At 58.9% G+C, this 10,515-nt stretch overlaps 1 protein-coding gene across 1 annotated transcript; it reads left to right on the plus strand.

Annotated features, from left to right (window-relative positions):
* Window positions 1–1,897: 1,897 nt before the first annotated feature.
* Window positions 1,898–5,011, plus strand: FEZF2 (FEZ family zinc finger 2). Its single transcript, XM_058031916.1, has 5 exons — window positions 1,898–2,363; window positions 2,723–3,564; window positions 3,657–3,791; window positions 3,883–4,015; window positions 4,443–5,011. Exons 2-5 carry the CDS (start codon window positions 2,779–2,781, stop codon window positions 4,697–4,699), a joined length of 1,311 nt encoding a protein of 436 aa, XP_057887899.1. The 5' UTR covers window positions 1,898–2,363; window positions 2,723–2,778; the 3' UTR covers window positions 4,700–5,011.
* The last annotated feature ends 5,504 nt before the right edge of the window (window positions 5,012–10,515 follow it).

Below are 10,515 nucleotides of genomic sequence, written 5' to 3' on the forward strand. Positions count from 1 at the left end.
CGAGCCGCCAGCTGTCCCCTTGGCCGGGGAAGGAGGGAAAGAGGGAGAGACCCGGCTCAGCAAACACCCCGGCAAGGACGAGGGCGGCTCGGGGAAGCTGGCAGCGAGCTCCCGGTCCCGGCTCCGCAGCACTTCTTTTATCCTGCCCGAAATCATCTCGTTTACAGAAAATATTTGTTTGCACTATTAGTTGGTACTGGAGTTAATTACTCAACGTGTGAGCGGGGAGTAATATGGATAAAAGCAGCCCCAGTGTTTATTGTGTGGGTGAGCTGTTTGAGCGGTGCTTGAATAAACTGCAATTAGGGTTAGATAGAGATTAATTAACATGTGAGTGGCAAGGTGTAAAATAGTTCCCAACCCTCCACTCAGTATAATCTGCAGGCGAGGAAAAGAAGTTTGTGGAGGCTAATTAAATACTTCGCTAAAGCCGGCGAGCCCCGGCAGCGAGCGGAGCCCAGCCCAGCCCAGCGCCGCCTGCCCGCTCCCGCTGCCCGGAGGAGGCGCGGGCTGGGCGGGCACCGCGGCTCGGGCTCTGCGAGCCTCCCGGGGCTCAGCCGGGCTCTCCCGCAGCCCAGACACCGGGCACGGCTCCTGCGATCCCCGCGGCCCCGTCCCAGCCTCTCCCCGGGAGCGGGACGGTTCGGTCGCTCCCCGCACGCTGACCCAGCGGATCCGGGCGGGCAGCGCTGGGCCGGATCCAGCGCCCGATGGATGCTCCGGGAGGGTGAACCCCGGGGCTGGGCGCTCCCCTCCGCCTGCAGGCAGCCCGGGACGGCCGCCGCTTTTAAAGTTTGTTTCTGGAGCGTGTTGTGGTTCGCAGGTGAAAAAGCCTGTCTGCAAACAGCCGCCGGCGAGCTGTCCCGGCGGGGAGAGGAGGCGCGGCTTTGTCAGCGCCGCACAAAACCCCCGAATTCCTCTAAACTTTCTTAGACGCGCGAGGGAGGGGGAAAAATATATATATAGGGGCCTTTTCATTGCTTGCTTTACCTCTGGCCAGGCTCAATCTAAACCCTTCGCTCCCCCCCTCTCCCCCGGATAATCCTCCCCTTTATTTTAGAAACACACAAAACCAGGTTCCACGCAGCGCTATAGTGGCTACAAGTGAAAGAGAATTGAGCGCCCTGAATCGCCGGGGGAAAATTGGTTCGGCTGAATAGCCCCGGCGAGGGACGGGGCGGCTAATCAGAGCCCGGGGGTGCTGCCCTGCAGCCGGGCCCCCCCAAACAGGTGTACGCGGGACTCTCTCAATTACCGCGTCCTCGCATCTGAGGGTTCTGCAAATCCTCCCCTCCCGCATCACGGTGTTTTAATTAGAGAGAGGAAGGAAAGAAACCCCGGCATCCAGGCGCTATAATGTACCGTCGCCTGTTTGGGGGGGCGAGGGGGGGAAAGGGGGAAGAAGAAAGTGCTGGGGGCAGTGGGGAGGGAGGCAGGACAAGGGCTACAAGGGCAAGGGAGAGCCGCCGGGTGCCCCCGGGGCAGCGGACACCTGTAGGGGGTGACAACTTGCAGAACTTCCCTTTGCTGAACACGGGTCTTTTTTATTATTATTTTTTTTATTTTTTTCAGCAGCGAATTCGAGTCCTGGACACGACTCCCTCCGCATTTATTTAAGGCTAATCACCAGTTACCCTGAGAGGGGAGAGGGCTGGAATTAAACTTAGTTTAATTAACATTAATACACTGTCCTAATTAATGGGTTGGCTATTAATTTATACATGCTGGAGAGGCTCGCAGATAAGTGACAATTTATTAATTATCTTCCAGCTCGGTTGCAACGGAGCTGATTGCAGATGGGTTGCCAAAATAACTCGAGCATGGTTGCGTGGTAGTTGCTTTAGAAAAAAAAATCATTCTCCCCCTTCTTTAAAAAAAAAAAAAAAAAAGGAAGAAGAAGAAAAAAAAAATCCTCACGCTCATTCGGAGTGGCTCTTCTAACCCCAGCAAGAACTGGAGCACTCTTTTCCACCCAACTTGTGAATCGCACTTGCCTTCTAATTTGCCACATGCAAAACGATTCCTCTGCTTTGCAAGTTGCTTTTTAAGAAGGGAGAGAGAGAGGAAAAACCCAGCTCGCACACGAGCGATTTGTGCGTCTTAAACTGGAAGGAAATTGTGCGTGGAGAAGGGGGGGCTCGTCTTCCTCTCTCTGCCCCAACCCACCGCGCTCCAGCCCGGCGCCTCGGCTTGGGGAAGATCCATGGTGGCATCCCCATGTCATTCTGCTCAAAGTGACTTCATATGATGTCAGCTTTAAATGTTCGAGACCGTGATCTGACGCTCAGGAAGATGTTTGCTATCAAAATGTGACTGTGGCCACGCTGCGCTGCTTGGATGAGTCTCACCGGAGCTGGGCAAAGGTAAGCGGTCCCAAGGCGAGCCCCGCCGCCCCTCGCCGTGCCCCCCGCCCCTGCTCCCGCATTTCCCGCACCGTGGCCATCGCTGGGGCTCGGCTGGGTGGCATGGGGCTGGGGAAGGTTTTTCTTCTCCTTTCCCCCTTTTTTTTTTTTTTTTCTTTTTTAAATACTAACAAGGTCTAGCTTGCATGTTACTTTAGCGTGTTCCGCTTAATGAGCAGTAATCTGGTACCCTACGTGCCATTGTTCTTGAATATGTTCATTTGAATGTAAATAGGGAGGGGGTGCCGGTGGGGGGTGGGGTGGGGGGAGAACAAGGTGCTTATTAAATTGATTTGTCTCCTGGCTTTTCTGGAATGCAGAGCCGAGCGCGGGAGCGAGTCGCTGCTCACACCAAGTTCCCGCACGGCGGAGCGACATGGCGAGCCCGGGGTCGCTGGAGACGGTCATGCCTTCCTCCTGCCCCCGGCACGACGGCAGAGCCGCCACCGCTAACCCCTCCAAGACCCTGGCCTTCTCCATCGAGCGGATCATGGCAAAGACGTCAGAGCCCAAGCCGGCCTTCGAGGAGCGGCACGGCGGGCCGGGGCCGGAGCCAGGCAAGAAGCCGCTGAGCCTGTGCTCGCCCCTGCCCTGCGTGATCCCCATCCCGCCTCTGGGCTACGAGCTGCCCTCCAAGACTCTCAACTACTCGGAGCTGTGGAAGAGCAGCCTGCGGGGCGGCGCGGGGCTCTGCAAAGCCAACTGCGGCGTGTGCTGCAAGGCAGAGCTCGCCCTGGGCCAGCCCAGCGGCCGGCTCATCAAGCCGCAGGTCATCCACCAGGCAGGGGCCGTTCCGGCCGCCCCCCGCTCCCTCTACTACTTCAACTACCTGGACGCCGCGTACCACCCGGCCGACCTCCTGCACGGACAGCTCTTCCCGGCCGGCCTGCTGGGCGCCCCGTCGCCGGGGGGGCTCTCGGCCCACCAGAAGCTTTTCCTGCTGGAGAACGCCAAGCTGGCGGGGCTGGCGGCCGAGAAGCTGCCGCCGCCGCCTCCCTTCGCCCACAAGGAGCGGCTGCCGGGACACCTGGACCAGGTGATGAAGGAGGCGGCGGCGGCGGAGCGCGGCGGCCCCCCCAAGGGCCACGCCAAGATGGGGGGCGGCGGCGGCGGGGCGGCGGAGGGCAAGCCCAAAAACTTTACCTGCGAGGTCTGCGGCAAGGTAAGGGGGGCGCCGGCATCGGGCGGGGGAACCGGGGGCGGCGGCGGCGGCGGGGCCGTGCCTGACCTCGCCTTCCCGGCGATTCCCCGCAGGTGTTCAACGCGCACTACAACCTCACCCGCCACATGCCGGTGCACACGGGGGCCCGGCCTTTCGTCTGCAAGGTCTGCGGGAAGGGCTTCCGCCAGGCCAGCACCCTGTGCCGGCACAAAATCATCCACACCCAGGTAGGTGGGGGGCGGCCGGGTTGCGGGAGGCGGCGGCCGCCCCTGCTCTCCGCGCAGCCCCCACTGACGGGCCTCTCGCACCCCGGTGCAGGAGAAACCCCACAAGTGCAACCAGTGCGGAAAGGCGTTCAACAGGAGCTCCACGCTCAACACCCACATCCGCATCCACGCCGGCTACAAGCCCTTCGTCTGCGAGTTCTGCGGCAAGGGCTTCCACCAGAAAGGTGAGCTGAGCCGGGACGCGCCGGGCCCCTCGCCCATCATTAGCGGGGATTAAACGCGGCGAGCCCTGCCCGGCTGGGGAAAGCGAGGGGCGCGGGCAGATCCGCCGCCGCTCCCAATTACTTTCCCTCTAAGCTGGGCCGCATCGCCGGGCAGTGCTGACGGTTCCCCCTAAATGCTTTTTAAATGAAAGGTGCCGGGCCTTGGTCCTAATCCAGAGCCCTCCGTTTGCCGCGGGTCACCGGGCTGACCCTGCCTCTCATTTGTGCCGTGCCAGTTGCGCGCTGCTCCGCGCTGACGAGGACCGAGTTTGACAAGTGGGACGGGGGTGCGGGTGGAGACACTTCCTAAAGCCCCCCTTACCTGTGCACCGTGCGGCCCGGGCACCCTCGGGTAACTCCCTTTTCCATCTTTTTTCCTCTTTCGCAGGCAACTACAAGAACCACAAGCTGACCCACAGCGGAGAGAAGCAGTACAAGTGCACCATTTGCAACAAAGCCTTCCACCAGATCTATAACTTGACTTTCCACATGCACACCCACAATGACAAGAAGCCCTTTACGTGTGTCACTTGCGGGAAAGGATTTTGCAGAAACTTTGATTTAAAGAAGCACGTCCGAAAGTTGCACGACAGCGTCTCCAGCGCTCCTCCGCCGCGGGACCCTGGGCGCAGCGGGCAGAGCTAAAGGCCCGGCGCGCCGCCACACTCGGACCTGCTCACCCAGGCCAGCACTATTTATCCAAACCAGCCTTCGCTTCTCTGTCCTTTTCCCAGCGAGCTCAGCCGCCGGTAGCAAGCGACCCCGAGCCGCAGTTGTATATAAGAGGAATCTTATTTAACGGCGCGTTGCGCCGCCGGAGCGGGCCAGGACGGGCCGGGCTGGCCGCCCCCCGCCCGGCGCCAGGACAGCGCTCTTTATACGTGTCTGTAAATCTCCATTTTAAATGTACGCTCGAATAAGTGAGGAATATATCTATATCTATCACGGGACAATAAACCGGCCCTTCGCAGGTGTCTCATTTCCCACCTGGGCCCGGCCCGAGCGGGCTGCTCGGCGCTGTCCCCCCGTGCGAGTGCGGCTGGCGGAGCCGGGCCCGGCCGCTCCAGGGCCCCCCGAGCGCCGCGGGCACCAGAGGAGCAAAAGGAGGGCGGGAGGGAGTCGGGCGGCTTCAGAGGGCCGCTGCCGCCCCCCGGAACAGGGTCAGAGCCCTTGCAGGACCCCCGGCGGGGCTGCGCGGCCCCGAGCGGCAGCGCGAAAGGGCGGCTTGGAGTTTCCCAGCGCCGCTTTTCGGGGTCGGTTCATTACGGCGTGTTTAAACCGCTCCTGAATGACTATCTTTCCTTGCATGCAGATAAAATGATCTCACGCTTGCTTTCCGAGTAATGACCCAAATTAAGAGAGAAAACACAGACCCTTCAAACCGCATTACATTAATCTAATCACTCCCAGCAGGCCTCAGAAACTCTTTGTGATCAGAATATGGATAATCAAGCACTTGGATTACACTAAATATTCCCTTCTCATCTCCCCCCCTCCCTCACTTTTAATACGCAAGTGTCTATTCCGGCCACGTCGTTAGGAACAATATTATTCTAGCGGAGAAAGGAGATTGAGGAGGCCGGGCGTGTGCGTGCTGCTCGGGCCGGGCTTGCCAATGAAGAGGGGAACGAGAGAGGCACCGAAATGCCTGGGGACGGCGTAATGGGGAGCTCACCTTTCTCCGCTTAATTGAGTGGTTAAATAGAGGGAGGCGAGGACGAGCACAGCTCGCCGCCGAGCGCAGGAACGGGAGTCAACCCCTCGCTCCGGGTTGCTGGATTCATTATTAGGCTGCAATGTTCTCCAAGGAGAGGGCTGGGGGCTAGGGCCGGGGCTCCGGGCCCCGCGCTCCCGCTGTAGATTTTAGAGTTTCTCGGGGTTTGCATTTTCTAGTGTCTGAAATAGGATTTTGACGGTTTGAGGAGCGAAAAAGAATGTCCAGTGATCCTGGCAGCGGGGAAAGATCGTAACTGAATTTGTTAAAAAAAAAAAAAAAAAAAAAAAAAAAAAAAAAAAAAAAAACTGGGAGAGTTTTAGGTGAAAAGGAAAATTTAAAAAAGGGGAAAAAATGCAAACCCCGTCACCGCTAAGTCACCTCTCCGGAAATCCTGTCAGGGGGAAGCGGTCCCGCAAGGGAAGGGGCTACGGCAGGAGGGAGCCGAGCCCGGCTCTGCCGCCGCCGCCGCGACAGACGGGGCGGGACAACCCACGGGCCGGGGACAGCGGGAGGGACCCCCTGTCCCTGAGGACACCGTGCCGGGGGCAGGACGAGGGCCCGGAGTTCGGGAGCGGGGCGTGCGCATCCCGAGGGGCGCCCACGGAGCCGCTGCCGCTGCCAGGTCCGGGGGAAGCGCCGCTCCCTCGGCACCTCGGGCGCCGGGAAGAGGTCTGGGCTGCCAGCCGGGAGCCGAGAGCGGGAGCCAGGCGCGGCTGCGGGCCCCACAGACAGCGCGCAGGCTGCTTCCTCAGCTCTCCTGATGGGCGAGAGCAGCGCGAAACCCACTCCCAGGGAGGGAATTAAGGAAGCGCGTTCTTATCGCATTTTTATAAAAAGCGGCGTTGTTGACAGAGCCGTCTGGGGGGAGGGCGGCATCCCCGTCACTCTGAGGGCATCTCGGGGTGCCCCGAACGCCGTGCCCGCCGCCGCCGGTGGGCTCGGTCACCGGGCCCCTCCCGGGATGGGCAGCCCTCCCCGGAGCCGCTGTCGCTCCGGTTTCCCCCCGATCTCGGACGCTCCGGGAAGGGGCCGCGGCACCGCGCCCGCCACCGGCCGGCCCCGGACCCCCCCCCGGCTCTCGCCCGGATCCCGGCACACACAAGCCGCAGATCGCGGGGGAGGGGCGGCTCTGTCAGACACACACACGCCAGAGACTCCAATTATCTTCTCCCTCACAAGATGTTTCTGCTGTCCACGACTGCTCACACTTCGGCACTCTTGCCAGCAAGCCTCAATAACACAAAACCCGCACAAAAACCCCTTTTCCCGGCGCCGCAGCCGCGCGCACAACAGATTGAGCGGTGCCGGTGCCTCGGGGGGAGGGTTAGAGGTGCCTCTGAGCAGAGAGCGACGTGCCAGCGCCTCCGTGCTTCCCCCTCGGCCCGGCCGGCCCGGCCCGGCGCTGCCCCGGCACCGGGCGGCTCCCAGGTGCGTCCCGGCACCGCGCCGGGCACCGGGAAGCGACCAAACCTACAGGCAGCTGCGTTGCCCTTTTCCCTGCACTCCGCTCTCCAAACGTCTGAGCAACCAGTTTGCTGCTAGAAACATGTTAATTGCCAACGGAGCTCATTAAGGCATGCACATGCAAAACACAGCGAGGGAGATTAAATGGACAAAAGCGCAATAATGAACTGTCAAAAATCGGACCCATCTACACGACCAGGAGCACTCAAGAATGAGGCATTTAGAGGCAACAAAGGATTGTCTGGGACAGGAAGAAAGGACGACCTAGACTTTTGTTTAGTCAACACAATTGATTACAAATGAGAGATTAACAGGATAGCTTCAGAGTTTTTTTGAAGGAGGCAGAAGAGAAAAGTCCAATTAAGTGCACCGAATGTTAACTACATTGATTTCCACGGCCAGCGCTGGAGAAATTCTCATTAAACCATCCCTGGCGATCCCTTTTGGAAAGTAATTTGTCTCCCTGATGGAGCAGAGAAAGGGAGCCATGTAAAGAGAAAGAAGCGCTAGTTCTTGGCACAATGAGCTTAGGAGACACACTGGAAAGAGCCAAAGGGGGAGTTAATGAGCATCTGACAAGCCGCTTGGACCCGGGCCTGGAGAGCAGCGATGAAAAGATGGAATTGGCCAACAACTATTCTTTATATCAAACATAAAAAGGCCAATCTGAAACAGCGCTGCTCAAAGCTGGTGGGGAAGAAAAGAAAGGCCCCCGGTGAGGGGTGGAGTGGAGGGCTCAACTGCCCCATTGGGACAGGGGAAGAAATGCACTGGCATGTCCCTCTCGGAGCGAGCGGAGCCGCTGGCGCTCGGCTCTACCCCGGGCGGGCACGGCAGCGGGGCACGGCAGCCCCGGCCCGGCGGCGCTCGCACAGACCCGAGCCCGAACCGCCCCCGAGCAGCCGAGCTGGGGGCAGTTTTAAAAAGTTATCCCGCGGAGGGAGATCAGCGGCCATGCCGAATCACGGCGGCCCGGCTCTCCCCGAAACCCGCCTTCCTCCTTCTCCCCGGGGCTGCATTAACCCGACCCCTCCCGCCGCGGCCCCCCCGGACCGGGCACCGCGGAGCGCAGCGCAACGCAACGCGCGGCGTGTAGACACGGCTCGCTCGGAGGCTCTTAAATCAGATTAGAGCTCGTTAATAACAATTTTGGCTTAAGTCTGTATTGACTTAGGTTTAGGAATGGCTTAGCACTTTCGCTTAAGTCAACACCAGGGCTAAATTGACACATGCCTTTCCCAAACCGCCGTGTCCCCCAGGACGCCCAGGTGCCCCTAGGACTTGTCCTTCTGCCTCTTTAAGCCGTTTTACGGAAGTATTTGCATGATTTTTAAGTAAGCCCGCTGGGCCTCGACGGTGCCAGCCCACCCCTGCGTGCCATCCACGAGGGTCCCCTCCAGGGACGGGTTTCACGGGCCTCACCCTCCCAGGGTTGCGATCAGGGCACTTGTGTTCTTTTAGGTTCCTGCTGCCAGCCCTTGTGTTCCTTCCCCAGCCCTCATGGTGTGGCTCCTGCTCACTCCTGCTCCCCCAACACCTCCTCAGGTCCCCTCTTAACTCCTTCAAATTTATACCCTGGGTACCCCCAGACAGCCGGGGCTGCATCGCCATCCACAGCCGAGTGCTGTGGAGAAACTGAGGCTCCAGGGGCAGTGCCCGGCACCCGAGGGAAAAGCTGGCATGGCTTTCCCTCCAGCCGGGACCGACAGCGGCCACAGCGAGGGCGACAGGCTCCCTGCCCGGCTACCTTAGACCCATTGAGAACCTAATGCAAATGGGGCAGGTGTCCCCTCTGGGGCTGGGCAGGCACAGGGGGCCACCAGCAGGGAAAGGGACCCATCCCTTGGGCTGCCATTGGAACGGTTATCGCGCTCACCCCATGGCCGGCCAGTCACCCCATGGCCATCCTCTCCTGAGGGTTCCTGCACTCAGACCCCACACCACGGCCAGTTTTGCCCTAACCAGTCACCCTCCCACCTCCCCACCTTCTCAGCAGCCCTGTCACAGGTACGGTGCTGTGCTGACCGACACCGTCACCATAGCACCGCAGAGAAGACACGTGAGGGGGAAATTCCCTTACTAGCTGTTTTCCACCAGACACCCTGGTTCTCCAAATGACACTGCCCCAGCTTTTAACCCCACCCCCAACCTACTCTTATTGCTAACCCTGCCTAGCTCAAAGCCGTAGCCTCGTGTTATTTGTATTTATCTCATTGATTTACTGCAATTGCTTAATTGATTGAATTACGGGCAACACGTGCCCTCAATTAAAAATTAAAAAAAAAAAAAAAAAGAAAAGAAAAAGGAAAAGGATACATTTAGACTTCTGTGCTCTCTGTTTCATGGGCTGCTTCTCCTCATAAGGTGTTGAAGCTGCAGCTGGGCCGTGTGGCTCAGCCCTCAGGGAGCCTCGGGTGCGTTCCCCAGGAGCACAAGCAGCCGTTCAATGCGGGTGCCTGACGTCACCAGTGACTTTAAACTCTGCTTTAAAGTGACTCCGGTAAGAGCGTGTTTAGTCACCAAAACACCTTTTTGTCTCAAATGGGGACAAAATGCTGTCAGACATAGATCGCAGAAAAAGTCCGCTCCCAGAATTGTGAGTGTATAAGCCCGAAACAACACAAAACTTGACTTCTACAAATATTTGCATCTTTGCCGTCCTCTGCGTTGGCAGAAGAAGCAGGCTGATAAACTTTAAAAGAGATCTGATCCGGGGGCAGAAGTACTCCCAGCCGATGGGACAAAGAGTGGGGACCTCTCTGGACCCACTTTTCTCTCCCGGCTCCTCGCCGAGCCTCTCAGAGCATCCCCGGCCCCTTGCGGGCCGCCCCAGCCCGCGGGCAATGCCACAAACGGGGCCACGGCAGCGGCGGGGGGCAGCGGGATCCCCGTCCCGGCCCAAACACAACGGGGATGGCTCTTTGAACCACCTGGGAGACCGAGGCCACGGGAGCCAGGTATTTTCCCACAAGAGCGCCACTGCAATGGACACGATTGTCCCGTGAAGGGCTCAGGCGCTTAAAGCGCACAGAGCACCTGAGACCTCCTGCAGCCGAGGTCCCGTTAGCTGTCTGATACTCCTTCTACCGCCTTCTCACTGCTGCCAGTTGCCAAGATATTTCACATAAATAGAAGCTTTTTTATCAGCCTCTCCCTTCTGATTCATTATGTTAATGAATTGAGATATTACCAACACTGGATTATCGTATCTATCAATGAATCCAGCAAAAGAAAGCTAATTATAGAGGAAAAAGACAAGTGTACCCGGAAACTTAGTACA

The sequence above is a fragment of the Melospiza georgiana genome, chromosome 11, assembly GCF_028018845.1.
Source record: "Melospiza georgiana isolate bMelGeo1 chromosome 11, bMelGeo1.pri, whole genome shotgun sequence".
NCBI classification, from domain to species: Eukaryota; Metazoa; Chordata; class Aves; order Passeriformes; family Passerellidae; genus Melospiza; species Melospiza georgiana.

Bases quoted from the DNA above. Each gene is read 5' to 3' on its own strand.
- FEZF2 (XM_058031916.1), top strand. From the start codon at position 2,779: ATGGCGAGCCCGGGGTCGCTGGAGACGGTCATGCCTTCCTCCTGCCCC. The intron at 3,792-3,882 runs GTAGGTGGGGGG...ACCCCGGTGCAG, and splicing joins ACAAAATCATCCACACCCAG to GAGAAACCCCACAAGTGCAA. The intron at 4,016-4,442 runs GTGAGCTGAGCC...CCTCTTTCGCAG, and splicing joins CAAGGGCTTCCACCAGAAAG to GCAACTACAAGAACCACAAG.